General features: G+C 46.0%; 1 protein-coding gene across 3 annotated transcripts in view; it reads left to right on the top strand.

Moving 5' to 3' along the window:
* The window catches only part of FAM171A1 (family with sequence similarity 171 member A1), a 134,246-nt gene that overhangs the window by 50,785 nt on the left and 61,361 nt on the right, over positions 1 to 22,100 (top strand). For 2 of the 3 annotated variants that reach the window (XM_047868173.1, XM_047868174.1), the window contains one exon: positions 21,582 to 21,809. In XM_047868173.1, coding sequence (XP_047724129.1) covers positions 21,582 to 21,809 — 228 coding nt within the window. Of the gene's footprint in view, positions 1 to 19,819; positions 19,942 to 21,581; positions 21,810 to 22,100 lie in introns of those variants that run through there. The other variant, XM_047868172.1, reaches the window with a different exon arrangement.

Genomic DNA, 22,100 nt, shown 5'->3' with positions numbered 1-22,100 from the left:
AATGGAGGAGGAATCCCATCCCCCTGCCCCTCCCCACCGCCGCGTTGGTTGCGTTCAGCCCCGTGAACCAAGGATATGGGACAGGAGCGGTTCCTATTTGCTCGGAGTGTGGACTCAATGAAGTTCTGCTCTGTTCTGGCAGGACATGAGTCGCCCTCTTTGAGGAACGTGGGGGCTTGCTTTTCTCAGATCACATACACCTGTAGATCTGAGGTGGCTTCCATAATACATAACAATTTTATTTTTTTCCAAATTCAGGATAACAATGTGAATAGTGAATGAGTTCTCTGCCCAGAAGGGCTATATGTTTCTATACCCTTGAAGTGTTTATTTATGCACCTTAATTTTTCTTTTGGTGTGGATGTGCTTTATTTTTAAAGGACTTTGGAAATAGGCAAAAGCACAAAAGTTAAATCTATGAGTGCCTAGGTCTCCTGTGTTTTAAAGATGGTCAGTTTCTGGGGCACCTGGGGGGCTCAGGCAGTTAAGCATCTGGCTCCTGATTTCGGCTCAGGTCATGTTCTCACTGTTTGTGGGGATCAAGCCTCAAGTCAGGCTCTGTGCTGACAGCACGGGGCCTCCTTAGGATTCTGTCTCCCTCTCTCTGCCCCTCCCCTGCTCACTCACTCTCCCCCTCAAAAACAAATACACATTTAAAAAATTAAAGTGGTCAGTTCCTTTATTATAATAGACATTTGTGAAAGTGTATCTGATTGGTTTAGGGGCAGTCTACGGTGTGGATGTTGTTGTCATCTCCAGATTCTTGCTAGGCTGGGTCCTCAGGAGAGAGGCTGAGTGTTAATCTTTGACTCCCGAGGCCCTCAGTAGGGTGGTGAGGAGAGAGAAGTTACAGAGAGGAAAATCTTAGGTCAGGACAAGGGAGAATTCTCTCCTCTCCGGCGCTGTGCAATCATGAAATGGGCCGCTGCCCAGCCAGGGACACGCTAGGCGCATTTCAGCCACGGGTGCTGGAGCTCTCGCTCCTGATGCTGCTGGCATCTCCTGGCCCCCTGTTCTCTAGCTGCCGAGACCTGGGAAGAAGAGAAAGTGGTGCTGCAAAGCAGTGAGGGGGAGCTCTTCCTGCTGTTCCTGGCAGGAACACCAAACGCGTGTCCACAGAGGAAGAGACACATTCTAACCAAGTGCCGTTAGACTCCAGGACTCCCTGGGACCAATTCCCTGGACCCGCGCTCTGTCCCTGGCATGTGGAGAGCTCCAGAGCCCACGCCAGAGTGAAATCAGTGCTCTGCTCCTTCATCAAGAACCTCTCCCTCGAAAATGGAAAAGTGCTGAACTCAGAACAGTAGTTGATATACATTCTGGTGCCATTTTTTTTTTTAAGTACCATTTCAACTTGCAGCGGGCACTTGTGCGGACCTCTGCCTGGGTGGCTCTGCATCCAGGCGTGGAGGGCCAGGGGGCGCCTCTGGGAAGGTGGAGCTCCGGGTCAGTTGCTCTCCCCAGCCTCGCCCCGCTGGCTCCAACCAGAGCGGAACCCGTGTGTTCATTGCTTCAGCAGAGTGTTTCAAAGAAGGGGTTCTCGGACCAAAAAAGATTCAATACCTCCCCTACATAAGAGCGGACTAGTTTTGTGGCTCAGCAAGCAAGGTGGCAGTGAGAGCTTTGGGGCGAGGGTGACGCGTCCGTAAGAGCATCATCTGCATTTTTTTGCCTGCTGCTTTGAAACTTGGAGCGAGCTTTCTTTCCCGGTTTTCTTTCAAGGACGCTTTTATAAGCAGGGGGCTCTCCTTTTATTGGTGACCTTCTGATCTGGTCAGATCTGAAAGGCGGTGTCTGGGGCTTGAATGGCAGGCGTTTGTTGGTGTGACAGAAAGTGCACCAGACTTAGCAGATGTGAGCCTAGATTTCAGCCTGTGCCCTGCCACAACAGTTTTAGAACTTAGTTAAGGGAAGTCCCAGAATGAGTGGAGATTAAGCCATATTTACTACTCATATTTAATGATTAGAGGGAGATCACATCTATTTAAAGGAGGCAACAAAAGCCTTTGCACAGAGATGGCGAAGGCTACTTCGTGCAGACTGGAGACTTTATATGCCGTTACCTGCTTGTGCAGCCATGGGTCCAAAATAATTAAAAGGGAATATGGGTTCAATTTTCTTTCTCCCTTCTCCCTCCATTCCAATGCGTCGACATGTTAAATGCAAATGGAAAATTTTGAAACGATGCATTGAGGTTATACCTGTGCTGCAGAAAGCCTGCACATATCCCATATTGTGCTTATAAAAATGCAAAAGCGTGCTCAGACTTCTACAGAAATGCTTCCACAGAGTGACCCATTTTTGGAAAGGAAGGCAACAGTTGGAAACATGTATTGTTGGGAGGAATGGGGAGAACCAAGTGAGCTGGAACTGCATGAAAAGCAGAGAAAAGGCTTCCAACAGAAGTATGTCGGGGGGGCCCTCCCTCCAGCCCTCCCTTCCTGCAACCCTTGGGCCTCCTGTGCCCAGTGCTTCCGGGCTCTACTGCTCCTTTGGGACTTGTCTACCCACCCTTGTCCCGATGGTAAAGGTCCATCCTGCTTTCCAGGCACAGGGAGGTGGAGAGGGAGGGAGTAAATCTCCAGAGGATCGATGCTTAGACCCTACAGATCTTCTACAAGAAGAAAGTTTTGTTTTGGAAACAGGCCAGTTGGGGACAGTTTTCAGTATAGGGCTGTGGCTGACAGAGTCTGCTTCTCTGCAGAGCTAGCTGGAGCGGGTCACAGCACACTGCACTGCTGTCCAAAGACCAGACCCTTTTGCCTCTCAACTGCCGTTTTTAGGGCATTTTTAAACATTTTAGGTCACGCTTCCCTTTACTATAAATCGTGGACATTGCCTGTTCTATATCATGGGATTACTTCTAAGATCAAATAATAGAACCTATTTGATAGTTTTTTGGAAACTAATATCCTGTACATATAGAAGGGTTTTTTTTTTTTGCAGTGTTTATTTATTTTTGAGAGAGAGAGGGAGGGAGTGAGCAAGGGAAAGCATGAGAAAGAGAGGGACAGAGAATCCAATGCAGGCTCTGTGCTCACAGAAGAGAGCCCTATGCAGGGCTAAAACTCACAAGCCATGAGATCATGACCTGAGCCGAAGTCAGACACTTAACCAACTGAACCACCCAGGTGCTCCTATACAATGTTTGTTTGTTGCCCCTATACAATGTTTGTTTGTTTGTTTGTTTGTTTGTTTGTTTGTTTTAATCAACTTAGTATTACTCTTTCCCACTAAATTCTTCCCTCACCAAACTCTTTGCCTCAATCTACACCTGCCCCCCATGCAGGCAAGGTGTCAGAAGTTGGAAACTGATCGTTCTTTCATACATTCGGGGGTTCTAGGTCAGAAAGAAAATTCAACATCAAGTACAATTGGCTAGTGAAGCTCCACTGTCTTATTGTCAGGCTGGGGGGTTCCTAGACCCAAAATAATAACTTCTGTCTGTTGCTTAATAACAAGTCCCAGAGACCTGCCAAAGTGAGAGATCAGAGTTTAGAAATGAAACACACCTTTAACATTCTTTCCTCCTCATTGAAGGTCTACTGTGTCATTAAAGCAGAAATAATTTACTGATCATCAAAAGTTTGTTACCTTAAAATAGTAGCATTTTGCTGTGGTTTTAATTAATAAAGGCTTAGAAAATTTGCAGATTTCTTTCAAGTCCTAGAGCAAGTCTTTAGAAGCTAGATTCGTCACCTCCAAATATTTTGTTTCCTTTGTGGATTTAAATTACATGCTCTTGAGTATCTCATTGTAAACATGGGCAGTTGGCAGACAAGACTGTGGATACAGTAGTTTGCTTCAGATGGCTTTTAAATTGTGAGCTGTGAGCACACGTCCGGTTTACTTGCATATCGGTTATTTCAGCAAATAGGTGCGTTAGAAAATGAGATACACTGGGTTTCTGCTCACCCCTAATTTGTATTGCATTCGTGGTTAAGTTATCTACGTTCATTAATTTCTCATTTACAAATTACATCATACCAAGAGATGAGCCAGAAGATGGGATATCGAAAGTTTGAAATAGGACCAGCTTTGCAACAAGGAGGAGTTGCTCATGTTAAGATTACGTTTGTTTTTAAGTTGAAAACCTGGAGTTCTTTATGGAAATAGTGATCAAGATAGACTGTGTCAAGATAACATGTCTAAGCTGTTCCCTATCTTTAAAAACTAACTTTCCACTTTTAAAAACTAAATGTTAGCAGATGTTTGTTTATAAGACTGTCTCTTTAGAACCTTCCCGGAGCCTTTATGAACTTTCACAGTGAGGTGACAGTTTTCCTTTCTGGCTGATTGCAGTACATACCCTTCCCGAGTAAATCCTGCGTACCCGGATTGTATACTTGGACACGGAGGACAGTGTATGGTGTTTGGGGTGTCTGTAGAACAACCAGTGATTTTGAAAGATTAATGCCTGAATATGGACAGCATGAGAGAGACACAAATGTTTAATTAAAACTTTTCATTTCCCCACATTGCCTCCATGCTCCTAAATAAGCTCTAAATACTCACTGGGTGATTTTGGAAAAGAAGAGTCACAGAATTGGAAGAATATATTCCTGTTATTGTGGTGATGAATGAATGTTATTGTTTGGGGGTCTTCCTCAACTCACTGTCTACTTTACAATGAAATCCTAACCCTATAATTCTGGGAATGGCCTCTTGGCTCAAGCTTTTTAGGATCCGGTGTGTGCTTTACCCAGGGGGTGGGTTCAGCCCTCGTGGCCCATGTATATGGCATCCGATCGCACAGCGCAAGTGAGTGGAAAGTTATTGGATTTGTGTTACTTCGCAGCTTCCTGAAAAATAGGCCAAAGTATTTGCCCTGTTGAGGATATGTGGGTGGTGTCATCCTTATGCTGAGAGGTCAGCACTTGGAAGCAGGAAATGAGGTCACTCAACAGAGACTGTGTCCACAGTGCCCTGCGTCCAAGTTCAAGTCTGCACCCTCAAACTGTCACAACCCAAAGCCCTGAAAGGATCCCAAAATTCACTCCAAAACTACTGTGGCATGATGAAAAGCCTTGTTCTGGGAAGCTTGTCTTGGCAGAAGTGTTGGCCATGATGGATGTTTGCTGAATTTAGATCCAGTGAGAAAGTGGCTATGACCTAATTGAGCAAAGGAATGGAATCCAAAGTAATTGCTGGTTCTGTGTGTGTGCAGATTGTTGTGTTTGGGATGCAGTTTCTCCCACTGCCCTCATTTCAATGTGGGGGTACCCCTTGGGAGTCTTTACCCCAAATCGGACGGTCTTCAGAGTCAACTTCAAAAGAACATCTTGTTCTAAAACCGCTAACTTAAATACTCTGAATTTACTCATCTTGCTGACAGGATGATTTAAACATTTGTCCTCTGCATGATTTCATTATTTTAGGGTGACCTTTTTCAAAGGAGAACCAAAAATACCTTACCTGTTGGAGGCTCTGTGGAACACCTAAATTGAAATCCATAACTTAAAATCATTTTGAATCAAATGATTTGCATCGGTGTGTGGAGATAGGGACCAGCCCCAGCAAGATACGTCACATTGCACACGAAAGTGATGCCCCGTGATGCAGCTGTCTCCTTTCTGTGTGACTGTGACCTTCCTAGGGATTTTTCTGCAGGTTAATGGCCATGCTGTCAGACCCTTCCCGCGGGGTACTTTGGTGCCCTTTCCACTAAGAACCTCTGCCCAGGGGTCTCCTCCCCGGTGTTGAGAGGAAGTCGATTCTTATTCAAGTTGACCCATCTTCCTGTCTCTGAACATGCACATGTACACACCAGCAAGCCTCTCTCTGTGGTCTTGGGGACTGGCCTTCAACTGGAATCTCTTCATTATCCCTTGCACCCCTGGTCTCCTTTTGTGGCAGTCCATCTTGTGTATCATTGTAAGAGTCACTCTTCTACTGAAGTCCCCAGCAATCTTCTGCTGTTGAAAGTCTGTAATTTCTCACTCATGGCCCTGATTCAGGTGACACCTGTCAGGGTCTGGGAGGTAATGTAGAGCTTCATCCGGACCAATATGGAGTCCTGTGTCCCGCCTTCCTGACAAGTCAGTGTCTCCTCTCACCACTTAAATTTGTACTGTAATCAGGAACGTACTGTTTCTTCGCGCAGCCGAGACTTCTACAAAGTTCTTCCTCCTGGCAAGTGTAACTTGTTCTGGCATAACTAGCTCTATACTACCACTCTGTTCATGGCTTGTCTGCAGCCAGAAAAACAGGGGCATCTTGGTGGCTCAGTCAGTTGAGTGTCTGACTTCGGCTCAGGTCATGATCTCACGACTCGTAAGTTCGAACCCGTCCGGTTCTGTGCTGACAGCCTGGAGCCTGCTTTAGATTCTCTCTCTCTCTCTCTCTCTCTCTCTCTCTCTGCCCCTCTCCCCTGCTTGTGCACTCACTCTCTCTCTCTAAAAGAAAAGAGAATTTGTGTTATCTTCACATCCCCAGGAGGAAGGGGCATGGCTTGGCATTGTTGGGGTTCACAGGGGGTCAGCACTCAGAGAGAGTGAGGGGAAATGTGGACAAGAGCCTTTCTGTGGTTTTCTTGGAAAAGAATGGGTAAGACAGAGGAAGCAGAAAGGGCAGGGCCAGGATAGGCTAGTTTAAGTAACATCAGTGGGCTCAGGGGAGATTGGCTCTCTCTAGTCGTTTGGTATCTGGCCATGAGGTCACTAAGGCAGGTGGACAGTGACCTGAAATGTGAGAGCCCCATAAAGGAGGTGGCTGGGGATGTGAGCTCTGGATGGGTTCATTTACATATGAAGGCGTGCTCATGAGCCAGTGCTCACAGACAGTAGTTTTCTCTCTCTAGGAATTAGCTAGCCCTGGGACAGGTAGGCCCTGCTGGACCAGCAAAACCTTAATTAAAATGTCAAAGCCTGGGGCACCTGGGTGACTCAGTCCATTAAGCATCTGACTCTTGGTATCGGCTCAGGTCATGATCTCATGGTTTCATGAGTTCAAGTCCCGCCGTCAGGCTCTGCGCTGGCAGCCGGGAGCCTGCTTGGGATTCTCTCTCTCTCCCTCTCTCTCTGCGCCTCCGCCCCCCACTCACCCTGTCTCTATCTCTCTCAAAATAAATAAACTTTAAAAAAATGTCAAAGGTTAATATACCTACTCATCCTTACAGCCCCATCTCAGTTACACGCTAGCCATGGAACCTTGCATGAGAACCTCAATTCTCCTCTGGAAAGTGGAGCATTAAAGATTACAGCACAGCCGAGAGCCCTCCGTTTCTTCTTTGTGGGAATGAAGCCTCTGACACTTCCTGCTGCTTCTTCCCCATCCCCAAGATCTTTCAGTCCAGATTCCCGGTGGGGAGGTGCACTAGCCAGAACTCCATCCCTGGCTAACAGGCAGGGAAGGCCGGCCGGCATTGGGCCCCCCTGAAGCTCTAACCTCTTTCATACGTGGCCTTTCCTGCCTGTATTCCTGACTCCTTTGGCCAATGGGCTCTCTTGGGGAGATATAATCATTGGCCCTGCCACTCCAGTAACTTCTGAATTCTTGATCTGAGCCAAGTGATTATTCAGTGAATATACGTGTGTGACCCATTTGACAGGTGACATTTAATATTGCCTTTGTGAAGGAGAACTAATAATGGCATCGACTTCCAAGTATAAGACAAAATATGGCAGACCTTCTGTACTGATGCTTGGAAAAAATAAATCTCCATTTTATATTGCAGAATTCGTAGTTGAGCTGGCAATGAATAAGAGTGTGGAACTCCTACTTTTTCGAGGCAAGAGTGGAAAATAAAATCCCTTTATTGACATTGATGCCAGTATATGAGCTATGAAGGCTAGAAAGTGAAATGTTAATCCACTTGGCACAAATTAAGAATGATTCTATAAACTTAAACTGGGTGGAAAATGTTGGTTCTTACTGTGGAAAAAAATCACAAGGACCAGTACTTTGTTGTTCTGAACAGTCCCGTGCCACCCCACCCCCCAACCCCCCTCCCACTGTCAGATGAAGCAGGAAATTTAAGTTGGCTGTGAAAAGTTTAAAATTTCTTAGACAACCCCTGTAAATTGGATTTCATAAATATTGGTGTTCATCAGAACATGAACATGATAAGTTTCTGTAATATGTAGGAGTGAACACAGCGCATGGTGCTGTCTCATTAGTACAGAATTTATTCAAACACGTGATAAGCAGAAATAGTATTTCACTAAGCAAATGTACATTTTCACATGTTAAAGAACCTTCATAAGCCAAAAGGCATTACCCAAAACTTGGGACTGTCTTGTCTCTTGTTTTTTCCTCTGATTCTCCTGGGGCCCTCACACATTTCTTTCCTGCCTCAGTGCCTTCCCAAATCCCGGACTTCCTTGGGCTCCTGAGAGGCTGTCCAGAACTGCAAAGGGTCTGTATTCTGCCCTACTTGTAAGCTAATAAGGCAGCCTCCCGTGACTTGATAGTTCCAGGTAGAAGACACAATACTTGTGGGTCAGAGATGAAGGACTATTTATTACTCACAGCGGCTGCAACAGCCAGAGGATCAGTGTTCTTGCCCAAGTTTCCCGAGCCCTGTCTCCCATAGGGCAGTGCAGAGAGGACCAGATGATACCACATGCAGTGGGTTGCATTACAGAAGCTTAGGGAACCTAAAGAGCCTGCTTGCATTTGCTTAGAGGGAGACACGTCTATCTTGCATGGCTGTTCACTAAGCATCCTTGAGGAGATAGTTCAGGACAAAGAGTAGAATATTTTGTGTCTTATAAGATGTTCACAAATACAAGAGACCCATGTAGAGCTCTCTCCTATCAGTGACAGTTCCTTGTGTCCTTGGGACTTGTCAGGGATGGTTGTGAAAGAGGAGGAAGAATCTTCCATGAACCTTCTCAGGAAGTCTTTTGTCAACTGTCTAAAGATGTTGATGATCCTCATTTAAGAGTTAGGTGTTGGGGGCCCCGGAGTGGCTCAGTTGGTGAAGCACCCAACTCTTGTTTTCAGCTCAGGTCATGATCTCATGGTTCATGAATTCCAGCCTTGCATCGGGATCCACACTGACAGTGCAGAGCCTACTTGGAATTCCCTCTCTCCCTCTCTCTCTGCCCTTCCCCTGCTTGTGTGCTATCTCTGTCTCTCTCAAAATAAATAAATAAAACTTAAAAAAAAAAAAAAAGAGTTAGATGTTGGGAAACAATCACCAAAGTAGCAAACAGTTATTAAACCCCACATTGCGTGCTATGTTAAATACTAAGCCCTTTACTTCCTCACTATGGCTCCATGAGCTGATCATGGTAGGGGGGCAGTGTAACCTCCTTTATTACAGATGAGAAAACTAAGAGCATTAAGGAATAAGTAGGGAGATGAGAATCTTCCAGGTCATCAGAGTCCTCAGCCCTGTGCTCTGAAGAGCACGCTATCTTCCCTTTTTTATTTCTCTTTCCTTGAGAGACTTTTAGAGGTGGAGGCTGGGGAGGCATTGAGATTTTGTTTCACCAGATAAACTTAGAGGAATTGGACAGGAAAGCAAAGAATAACCTTGTGCTTGCAGCCGCCTCACGGACATCACCGCTGGTCCTTCGGGGAATCCCACAAGTCTTCAAGGCATTTGGCATCCCTGCTTTATGAATGAAGAGATGGAGGTCAAGGAGGCTGAAGGCAGCCCTGGTCGCCGGGGCCATGAGACCTGCATTGTGTACATATTCCGTACTAGTTCTGGGGACTTTCGTATCAAGGACCTTCAAGTGCCCTAAGATATTTAAGCTTAGTTCTGAAACAGAAAAGAACATTTTAATAATAGGTTCACTGTAGCTTGTTAACTATCTCCATTTCCTCGGAAAGATAAGCACACATGTGTAATTTAATCACTGTGTTGACTAAACTCAGCTGCTTCAAGGACCTTTATCTTTCTTTCATAAAAGTTCAAGTGCCAGAGAGCCTCACACACTTGGGCTATTCACAGCCTTCCAGAAGCCACTTCAGCTTCCATATTTTGCCCTTTATTTTTTTCAGTTCTAAAAGTAATTAGGGGCGCCTGGGTGGCTCAGTCGGTTAAGCATCCGGCTTCAGCTCAGGTCATGATCTCATGGTTTGTGGGCGTGAGCCCTACATCAGGCTCTGCGCTGACAGCTCAGAGCCTGGAACCTGTTTCACATTCTGTGTGTGTGTCTCTCTCTGCCCCTCCCTCACTCATGCTCTGTCTCTCTCTCAAAAATAAATAAACATTAAAAAAAATTTTTTTTAAGTAATTAATGACTCTGCTTCCTCACTACTAGCTCCCACTTAGCACTTTCTGGCTGTTCTTTGCCTAGAGAAAGAAATGTCTTGCTAAAAGAAAAATTTTTTTAACAATAAACATCTGTAGGCTTCTTTATTCAAAATAAATTGTCATGTCCTGTTGCCCGTGACCTAGCCCTAGACAAAAAGTATGAAAAATGAGTACCCATAGATAAAAGGAGATCTGGAAACACACACACACACACACACACACACACACACACACACACACACACAGTTTTTCCTCCACCAGGTTCCCTTGGCAACCATCCACTAGCATCTTCCAGCAGATCTTTAAAGCTTGGCTAAGGTGTGTATGTTAATTTTATAGACATGCTTAATATTGCTCATTAACTTCACAGTTCGCAGATTCTTCCAAACTCCCGAGGGGACTTTGTGCCTTTGTGAAATTTTTAAAACACTAACAGAACGGAAGCCTCTTACAGTGGTTTCTTACAGTGATTTCTTTACAAACACTTGGTGGGTCCTCCTGTTAACCACCGTGTCACATCGTAATTCTCTCGTTCAGTTCGGAAGGATGCTTTGTGCCCTTATACGTGCATTTACCATATTTACATTTCCATGTGAGAGTCATCACATGCTTTCCCGTATCTAACTAAAATGAGGCTATTGTTAGGTTTTTACATGTGCACTGATGTCTATGGAAAAGATCTCTAGAGTTGGACCCACAGCGTTTTTTAAAGCTATATTTAACACCATTTTGATGTTCAGTAACTGCTTCAATCCATATTTCCTCTGAACAGTCGAAGCATCTTTCATTTTTAAATGGTGTGAATTTTTTTGGAGAATTCTCCCCCAAGATAACTAATCCTGCCTTCACATAGTACTTTAAAGCTACATCTCAGTGACTCCTGTTACCACGTACAAGGACTGTGTCATGTGTCAGCTTAGGCTATTGTCAGGTAACTTGTTTAGGCGGGATCATAGGAAAATTCTGAAATGATTTTGCTTGAGAATACTTGGTTGTGATGTAAGTTGTTCAGTTGAATCAGGTCAATCCAGCAATAGTTTCCAGATTATCCTGGGATGTTTACCCAAATAACCTTTTGGTTAGTTGCAAGAACGTAGTCACTTTATGGTTGCTTTCATAGCATAATCCACATATGGAACCAGCCCCAGAAAGCTTCATTTTGTCCCAGGTGCAATAACAGAGAATTACTTCTGCCATTTAACTTATCACTAAATGGATAGACTTAACAGGATCCTTATCCAGTATGTTGCAGTAGGTTGTTGGTATTTGAGGATTACATTTTCTACTTCCATTACAGAGTGTTTCAGGTGGGGCGAAAAGTCAATATCATGCATGTATACATCAGTATTCTCTATATCATAGCTTCTTTGTGAATGTTTATTGTGTATGTCAACATTCTCAGCAACTTGGTGATGTTGGGTAGAAGGTGTTGTTAATGGGATGATCGTAGGTTTGGCCCTCGTGCATATTTCTTTTGGGGTGGGGAGGAATCCACTGATTTATGGCCCTTGACAGCTTTGCCAAGACAGAAGTAACATAAGTGAGAGGGACAGACAAGTGTTGGGTGGAGGTGAGAGAACGTGCTGTATGCAGAGCCTGTCAAGACTGTGATGGGAAATAAACTCAAAGCACATGCCTGCAGAGGTAGGCAGCCGCTCATGTAAACAGTACCCATTGGATGCCTGCGGAGATCTCTCTCTATTCCAAAGGGAAGCTGTAACTGTTCAGTCTACCATGTAGCTGTCCTTTCACGAAGTTCAGAGACGAGCCAGTTACGATCCAGAGATCATAAGACAGAAAAAGGCCCAAAATGGGATGCTGACTTCCCAGGGTCTGCAGCAGCAAACTTACCTCTCATATGCTTTTTCAAGTGAATAGAGATTCAAATGGAAATACAGAGACTGTAATCCTCCACTGAAAATCAAGGGACACATTTCCAAGGAAAACCTCCCAAAGTGGGGGTGGCTGTCAGATATTGTGACCACAGATTAATAGAGAGGTTTCAGGGCACTCCCGATAGCATCGACCAGAGCCACAGGTGTCTTAAGTACAGAATGGCTGCTGACAGGTGGACCAGGAGGGACTAGGGCCCAGCGGATTTGTCCCTCTCGAGTATACCTACATTGTCCTTTCTCCTCCTGAAGACAGAAATGTTGGTCTTTGCAGAAGAACACCAAACTGAACATCACTTTTGTAACTAAGCACACACGAGATTTACCAAATGTTTGAAGTACAGCTAAAATTGAACAGTTGTAGCAGATGTTTATTGACCTATATATTATAAGTAATGTATAGCATGTTATTTACATATAACGCAATGTGTATGTTAACATATAATTATGTGTAACTAATATAGTATATGTTAATATATAGGTTATATAGGATATGTTATACAATATATAGTGTAACATATAGATCTCTAAAACATACATATATAATTTGCTTGAAGGACATAATTAATTAAATTTTGAGAGCAATAAAACTGAATGATAAGGTGCATATGCACTATGTGAGCCTGGAGAAAACACAAGAAAACTCTAGTGTAACGCTCGCACAAAGCGCATTCTGATTTTGCCTGATTACAAAGTAAAATACACCTTTCGTAATTCTAAAATAAAGTAGATAATTGCCTCTCAGCATGCGCAGCGTCTTAGGACATTCCTGTAAATAGCTGCATAAAGGCAGGGAAACTCTGCGACTCTACCAATACGGTAAAAATGTCAGTACAAGTAACATGGGGCAGAATCTCTTAGAGCAGAGGTCCGGTAACATTTTAAAACTAGCATCCCATTTGGAAATTGTTTTCAAATGATCGAGTCATGTCTTACTGTTTTACGTGAGACATGAAAAACCATGAACTCCCCCTGAATTTGGGTTAAATCTAATCATAGTGCCGGAGGCGAATGAGAGGATTCTCCCACCGCTTGGCCCGGCGTGAAGCAGCAGCCACAGGAGCTCCAGGCAACTTGGGAGGGAAACCCTTGCTTGGTCTGCCAGTGGAAAAGGACTCCTGTCTGCAGGGCCCCAAGGCCAGCCTGGCAAACGCTGTGTTCCCAGCCGGCTGGGGGTTGCCGTGGAGACCAACAGCTCTAAAACCCAAAAGGAAAGAAAAAATTAAAATCCCAGAATAAAGACTAATTTGAGGGGATATGAAAGGGAATGAAGAACAGCCAGAGGGAGCCAAAAACTTCACAGAAACAAAAACAAAACAAAAGACGGCGTCCCCGCACTCCACTTTCCCGTCCGAGATGAAGCCAGAGTTTGTTGGGTTACATGGCAGAGGCCGTTCAGAGAGCAGGTGAAAGCAGCCTCCCAGCCCCGTCCCCAGCGAAAACCGCAAAGGACTTTGCAATCTGGAGCAGTCCGAGGTAGCACATGACCGTAAGAGAGATGTTGAGATGTTGGCTTTGGAGTTTGGGTGAGAGATTATAAAATAATGTGTTCTGTCATTTGTAGGGAAATAACTCGGGGTATAAAGTATTTGAAGAAGAAGGAGGAGAGAGAAAAACAAGGCCCCTCGGTGTTTGTGGGCAGCACGGTAATAAAACTGATGGGGGTTCCCTCTGTCCCTCTGCAAAGTGTGACCGTCTTCCCTTCCTCTGCCTCCAGATACGTTCCCTTCCTCTGCCTCCGTTCAGATACGTTTGCTCTGAACTCGCCACGTAACTGGTGGCTTCTCTGAGGCCAACAATTTGAAACAGGCTTGTTGCATTTAGTTCTAAATCTGTGGCAGAAGAAAGGAAATGACTAAAAGATAATGTTTCATTTTCTACCCACAAAGCAGATGCTCTCTGTTCTACTTCAAATGGACTGCCTTGTGCCCACAGAGCCAAACTGCACATTTGCCAAGAGCAAAGGAGCTCTGAATCATGGCGGAGGGAGAATGCCCGAGTGCTTGTTGCTTCCTTCTTGATTCTTTCACTGACTGATGAAATTTTGAGAAGAATGCTCCAGAGGCGGTGACTGAATTCCTGATCCTGAAATAAATTGCTGAGTAAGAATATGTAGCGAGGAGAGTCCTGGGCACACATTCCGGGGGTCCGCCCACCGCGAGCGGACAGAATTGGAACACAGGATGGGTATTATGTTGGTCAGGTTCTCCAGAGACACAGCATCAATAGGATGTATGTTTATGTAGAACGAGATTTATTATAACAGAACTGACTCATGGAGGCTGACGGAACAAGAGTGTGGAGGCTGACAAGTCCCGGGATCTGCAGCATGATTCAGCAAGCTGGAGACCCAGAAGAGCCAAGGGGTGGTTTCAGTCCAAAGCCTGGCAGACTTGAGGCGCAGAAAAAAAAAAAACCAAAAAACCTGTATTTCAGTTCAAGTCAGAAAGCAGGAAAAGCCAGTGTCCCAGTCCAAAGGTAGGAGGAAGTTGGGGGAGGGTCAGCCTTTTTGTTCTATTCAGGCCTTCAACTGATTGGGCGAGGCCCACTCACGTTAAGGAAAGCAAATCTGTTTTACGCAGTCTGATTTAAATGTTAATCTCACCCAGAAACACCCAGAATATTGCTGACCAAATACCTGGGCACCCCATGGCCCAGTGAGGTAGACACATAAAATTAACCATCACAGATACTGAGAAGTTGGGCCAGAGGGTGGGAGGAGACCCTAGCGGGTGCGTCCCAAGGAGATAGCCCTCAGCTGTACAGCGTCCTGCTAGGATAGTGCAGAACTTGAGGAGTGCAAGCACCACGACCCATTCTAACTGGTTTAACTAGACAAGACATCATTAAAGCATGTAGGTAACTCACAGAAGTTCTGGGAGGACCAGGCTGGGCAGCCAGAACAGTGCCTAAGCCAGATGGCAAGACTGAGCCCAGGACGCCCTGTCCCCCTCCTGCACTGAGACAGGGCGGCTTCCACTGCTGGCCCCAACCCACAGGCACCCTCCTCTGGCCAGAAAAAGCACCTGCGTTTTTACGTTGCTGTCTTCTAAATCAGAACCCAGCATGAGGACATCAGATTAGCAGAGCCCAAGTATCTCTCCTTAGCACCAGGGAGGCTGGGAAACCAAGCTTCTGGCATCTGCCTTTGGCTGAATGTGTGATGTGGGAACATAGTCAAGTAGAGAAGGCTGTTCAGAAGATGCCTTTGTCTTCCCACACTACGCATCCCGCCAGCCTCCCTTCAGTTCTCGTCTCTTCCAGAAGCATCCCTCATTTAATTCGATAAACCGTAATCATCAGGGCCAGTATTCGTGCAGGACTTTGCGCAGCCAGCGTTCTCTGATCCAGTTAACAGAACGCTCACAGGCACCCCCTCGTAAGTCCTCTCCTGTCACCCCTACGTCACCTCTGCCTCCACAGAGCTTTTGGGTCTGTCCTCGCTGGTTTTGTTTGTCAACTCCAGACCTTATTGGTCTCTTCTTTGCTATATTTTTTCCTCTGCCTTACCCAGCTTCATCCTGTTTGCTCTCTGACACGTGGGTTGGCCTGACCTCCCCCACAGCCCCCAAAACTCTAAACTTCTTAAAAACAGAAGCCGTCTCTTTTTTCTTCTATTTTTAATCTCCGACAGTGCCTAATACCTGCTACACATACAGTTGCTGATCAGTAAATATTTTCTGATTATTGCAGCGCGTTAGCTCTCTGAATTAATGCTTTTCAAATGAATGTCAGTAGTGTCTGTTTAAAGCAGTAATGACTAGGAAATAAATGGAATAACAGCCAACAACAACAACAAAAAACCAGGGATATTTAATCCGTGTACCAGATGATATCTGGAAATGCCTGTCAGTGTTACTGACTCATTCAGCATACATACTGGTTGCCTACTGTGTGCCAGACATGGAACACATGATTGGACAAGAAGAGAAGAAACAGACAACATAGCTCTCTCAAAGCTGGCATTCTGGAAGAGTCAGGCAGTTAATAAGCACATAAGTTATAGAAACGTGATAGAATTGCTGAGTGTCATGCATAAAAGAAAAAGCAAAGCAGGACAGGATCAGAAGCACAGGGTGGGGTTGGGATCGGGGTTTTAGATAGAACGGTAGGAGGGGCACTTGGGTGGCTCAGTTGGTGAAGCGTCCAACTTCGGCTCAGGTCATGATCTCCAGGTTTGTAGGTTCGAGCCCAGCGTCAGGCTCTGTGCTGACAGCTCAGAGCCTGGAACCTGCTTCAGATTCTGTGTCTCCCTCCTTCTCTGCCCCTCCCCTGCTCATGCTCTGTCTCTCTCTGTCTCTCAAAAATAAACAAATGTAAAAAAAAAAAAGTACAGAGGATGGATGATATATTTTTTTAAAAATACAGTCATGGGGCGCTTGGGTGGCTCAGTTGGTTCAGCATCCAACTTCGGCTCAGATCATGATCTCATGGCTCATGGGATTGAGCACTGAGTCGAGCTCTGTGTTGACAGCTCAGAGCCTGGAGCCTGCTTCAGATTCTGTGTCTCCCTCCTTCTCTGCCCCTCCCCTGCTCATGCTCTGTCTCTCAGCAATAAATAAATGTTAAGAAAAAAAATTTAGAGGGGGCGCCTGGGTGGCGCAGTCGGTTAAGCGTCCGACTTCAGCCAGGTCACGATCTCGCGGTCCGTGAGTTCGAGCCCCGCGTCAGGCTCTGGGCTGACGGCTCAGAGCCTGGAGCCTGTCTCCGATTCTGTGTCTCCCTCTCTCTCTGCCCCTCCCCCGTTCATGCTCTGTCTCTCTCTGTCCCAAAAATAAAAATAAAACGTTGAAAAAAAAAATTAAAAAAAAAAAAAAAAAGAAAAAAGAAAAAAAATTTAGATACAAAGGTAGGAATTGTTAAAAAAAATTGCTTGAGGCAAGCAGAGAAACCTGAATATTTGCTGAGTATAAGGTGATACAAAGAGGTTGTTATATGAATTGGGTATGATAATGGCATTTTGGTTACTTTTAAAGCCCTTATCTGTGGTAAACTGAAATATTTATGGGGAAATAATGTGACCTAATATAACTGGGGTTTGCTTCAGAATGTTGGTTTTTTGCTTTTAATGTTTTTTTTTAATTATTATTTTTGAGAGGCTGAGCAGGGGAGGGGCAGAGAAAGAGGGAGACACAGAATCCCAAGCAGGCTCCAGGCTCTGAGCTGTCAGCACAGAGCCCGACGCGGGGCTCGAACCCACAGACCGCGAGATCATGACCTGAGCCAAAGTCGGATGCTTAACCAACTGAGCCACCCAGACTCCCCTGCTTCAGAATGTTTGAGCAGAAAAAGAAAAGAAAGGAAAAAATTGAGTTGGGAGAACAGATAAAACAAGAATGGTAGAAAGTTGGTGTTCGAAACTTTATCAGTGCAGAGGGTTTCCTCAATACTGTTATATTTTTCTATATTGTTCTCTATACTGTTCTAAAATTTCCATATTAAAAGTTAGAAAAAATAAGTGGTGGTCGGTAAAGGCCTCGTTCAAGAGGTGACACGTAAGCAGATTAAGCTGACGAGGACGTGAGGGAGCCAGATGCACGGAAGGGTGTTGGGGAAGAGTATACCAAGCATAGAAACTTTCAGCACAAAGCATGCTCCCAGAACCCTAGCCTCCTTGTTGTTCCTTGAATGGGGGGCCACGTAGGAAATGAGGGCTGGGAGATCTTGGGGGGCAGGATAGAGAACACAGAGCCTTTTAAGTCACTGTAAGGACTTCACGTGCAGGTCAAACCCAAGAGCATTCAAGGGGCTGCTCCAGAGTCACGCTCAGATATATTTTCTTCGTCGAACCATTCAGGTGCCTTCAGGTCTTTGCTCAGATTGAGACTATGCTGCATGATCAGTACCGTTCGGTAGAACCATCTGTGATGCTGGAAATGCTCTGTCTGTGCCAGCCAGTGTGGCATCCCCCTGCCCACCTGGGGCCGGAGAGTACTTGAAATGTGCCTGGTGTGACCCAGCAGCTCAGTTTCGGATTGAGTTTTATTTGGGTTCGTTGAAACTTGAATTTAGATGCCCACATGTGGCTGGTGGCCCCGCCTTGGACAGTGCAGTGTTAGGAGGTGGCTGGTTGCACACCAGCATTTCCCTCCACGCTGGTTTTTATTCGGTTCCAGCAGCCAGGCCGTTCTCACCTCAGGGCATTTGCTCCCCTGCCTGCACCTTTCCCTGGGTGCTTCCTGTGTGTCCTTCCCACCTGATCTTATACAACCCCTCCTAAAAGGCCTTCCAAGTTTAGTAATCGGGTAGCTCGGCAGAATCCATAAGCTCCCACTGGCCAACGGAGATACAGAGTTCATCTTAATACATAGTTAGGTTTGGGCCCTTTATAGTGTCTTCTTTTAGTTTGCAAAATGAGAATAGTTTCAGTAAATAGTGCCTCACCTAGTCCTAAGATCTCTCCGTTGGTGGGAACAATTTTGTTTGCTGTTGAATGGATAACCTAATTCCAGATGTTACTCTAGAAAAATGATACCCCAGTAGTCTGTAATAATCACCCAACCATACTGACATTTCCCCCGATCCTGTCACACCAAAAGAAGCAACTAAATGATCTCTTTCAAAGTAGATAATTGCAGAACATAAAGTAGGCTTCTCTAAATTGGAAGAAATTCCAATCGTAGAATCGAAGACGTCGACTATAGTAAAACTCCCTCCTCTGTTGATTCAAGAGTTGGTTAGCTTTGTCCAACTCTTATCTGCTCTTGCGAAGCAGCCAACAGTGAAGAGAGAGCAGAAACCTTATAATCCCAATTGTTAGTAAATGTTTCATGACCATAAAGTTCCAGAAATCGTCACTGCCGCCCTACAAAGCCACCCTTCCACTCGCCCTGTTCCGGGGGATTTCTGCTCTGTGAGTATTAATGAAAGCAGAGTTAATTTACATTATAACTTCGCATGCCACCTGGGGACCTAAGGAGTTGAGTTAAATAAGAAAACACGTGTGTGTCATACATCCCGAACATCCTGCATTCAGATAACTGGTAAGATTGGAGGGGATTAACTCAGCATATTTTGCGATGTCCTATCCTGGTTTTCCATGATGTTGATTTTATCCCTCTTTGGACATTAGTTCTCTCCCTGGATCAAGTAGCCAAGTTCAGTTTCTGTAGCATTTATCTTTTCCTGCATACTAAGTTTCGAGAGATTACTTTTTTTAATGTTTATGTTTGAGGGAGAGACAGAACACGAACGGAGGAGGAGCAGAGAGGAAGAGAAAGAGACAGAATCCGAAGCAGGTTCCAGGCTCTGAGCTATCAGCACAGAGCCCGATTCGGGGCTCGATCTCAGGAACCGTGAGATCGTGACCTGAGCTGAAGGTGGATGCTTAGCCGACTGAGCCACACAGGCACCCCTTGAGAGATCTCTAATACGTAGGCCCGGTATTCTCTAGCTGTTCTTTGTGGTCATCTAGTCAAGAAATAAGTTATTCCGTGAAAAAAAATGGTGATTAACTGAATTCAGAAGGTCGCTTTGGTATCATAAGATTGTTTGGCAAACTACCAAGGCAGAGGTCCTTGAACCAAAAGACGTTCTTCTCAGTTTGGTTGCCACAGCGGAGGTAGGGCTTTGGGTGTAAAGTTGTCACCCCCTGAGAGGGATGCCTCACCCCTGCACTTTGTTTTATCCCTTTCTCCCCTCCAGCTCCCTTCTCTGTGCCCCGGCCCGGCCCCCACTGGACGCTGTGACCGAGTGCTTTCAAGCACAGTGATGGGAATAACGTAATGGTAACTGCTGTGTTTACACTTGCTCCGTCCGGTGTCACGCTGAATGCTTCCACCTCTGTGTTGACATATGTGTTGCTGTCACCTCAGCTTTACAGAGGAAGAAACAGACCTGGTGAGGATAAGTACCTTGCCCAGGGTCTCATGGCCAGAACCGGGTGGAGCTGAGATTCTAACCTGGCACGGGAAATTGCAGTGGAGCTCTGGAGTGTATGCCCCGGGGGCAGTTCCCACCCAGGGCCAGCTCAGAAGCGACTCCCTCCCCCTTGGCGTCTGGCAGGCCACTGAGCCCGACTGCCGTGGTCCTGCACACATGAGCCTCCCTGCACACCCGAGAGTCCTTGCTCGTCCTTGCCCCCACCTCTTTATCCCAAGGCTTCCATAGGGCTTTCAGGTCTGAGGCAGCTCAAAATGTGTGGCAGGGAGGGGCTGTGTGTGTGTCAGTGGACTTATGTCACCGAGCACCAGCCACTCCTTACACACCCAGGCAAAAAGGGTTCCCTGGAGCAGGATTCACCTCTGATCGTTCTGGAGTACTGTGTTGGTGTCTCGTAATCGATGCAGCCCACCTCATCTCCTCCTGGGTTATTACAGAGGCCCCTTAACTGCACGCTCCGTCTCCAGTCCTGCCTCTTCCCCGGTGCATCGTTTACCTAGAGCCTGATGTTTCTAAACCAAATTTAATTCCCACTCCCCTGGTTAAAAACCTTTGTAACTTCTCATTGCCCTTGGGGTCAAGAGTGAGCCTTTTATGTCCCTTCTGAAGCCCTGAGTGGTCTGGCCCCTACTCGCCTCTCCAAACTTATCTCTTACTGGGCCTCGTGCCCCTCACGCTGTCTGTCATCTTGCAGAACCTATTCGTGTTTCTCCAGAAAGCATGGTTTTTATCTTGCCTCTGAGCCTTTGCACATGCTGTTCCAGCAGTGCCCCCCTTCATGCCTGCACCACACATCATAGCACTTGCCTGTCTACTCACTTTTCTTCACCACTGTGACTTGCACAATTACTCACAGTGCTAGGCACAGAGTCGCGGCTCAACAAACCTCTCTTGCATGAATGAATGAAAATCATTCCATTTTAGGTTTTTAACGGGAGTCTGGATCTGGATACCCCCCCCCCCCCCACCTCGTTCATGATCTGGGTTTGCCAGTATTGCTAACTCAAGTTCCTCTATCTTTTCAAATGTTTACTTCTTATTTTTTTCTGCTTGTAAGTTTCTCCTTTCCCATTCTTCAGGCCCTCCTGTTTAAGACACTCTGGAGTGCTTTTCCGTCAAGTCTTCTTGCCCCCCAGCACAACGATCCTGGGTGGCTCCCGTCCACGTTCAGCAGGATTGTTGAAGACTCTGGGTGCAGCTCTTTCAGACCGCAGGGTCCTTCTGAAGCAGCCCCAGCCCTGTTTGAGCCCTGTTTGCCAGCAACACTGGGAAGGATAGAAAGAGTATTGTGTTTGTCACGCAATGTCTTAAAGGGATAGGATTTTTCTCTCAGTGATTTATTGGTGTGAGCAGGGAGGAGCAAAGAGGAAGGCAGTCTGTGACTTGCATTGGCGGGGCGGGGAGGGAGGAAATTGTGGAAAGTAACAAAGGATCTCTACCAAGAAAGTGTCCCCTGGTTACAAGGACTCATATTGTGGATGTCGATCTAGATTTTCCAAGTACAGCCCACCTTCCACGCTCCCCAGCGAGGGCAGGATCGTTGTCAAGGTGGCCCAGGTAAATAGCAGTTGTTCTTTGTTGCCTTTTCCTTATTCCAGAGGTTACACTGAAAGTCCACGTCAGTGATGCCAGCACCCACCAGCCCGTCCCAGATGCGCTCATCGAGATTTTCACCAACCAGGTCTCCATTGCCTCTGGCACCTCGGGCACGGATGGCGTCGCTTTCATCAAGTTCCAGTATAAGCTGGGCAGTCAGCTGATCGTCACCGCCACGAAGCATGCCTATGTGCCAAACTCTGCCCCGTGGAAGCCAATCCGATTACCTGGTAAGGTTGTCCCGGCCTTTCTGCGAAGCAGAACTTGTGGTCCGGGCTCATGCAGGAGTCAGGCACACAAGCCATTTTGAAAATAGGGGTTGACGTCAGAGGCTCTTAAATACAGAGAACAAACTGAGGGTTGATGGGGGAGTGGGGGAGAGGGGAAAATGGGTGATGGGCACTGAGGGGGCACTTGTTGGGATGAGCACTGGGTGTTGTACGTAAGCGATAAACCACGGGAATCTACCCCAAAAACCAAGAGCACACTTTACGCACTGTATATTAGCCAACTTGACAATA

Source organism: Prionailurus viverrinus, chromosome B4 (genome assembly GCF_022837055.1).
Source record: "Prionailurus viverrinus isolate Anna chromosome B4, UM_Priviv_1.0, whole genome shotgun sequence".
Taxonomy (NCBI): Eukaryota; Metazoa; Chordata; class Mammalia; order Carnivora; family Felidae; genus Prionailurus; species Prionailurus viverrinus.
Note: the sequence above shows the minus strand (reverse complement) of the source record. Positions and strands in the feature narration are given on the sequence as shown.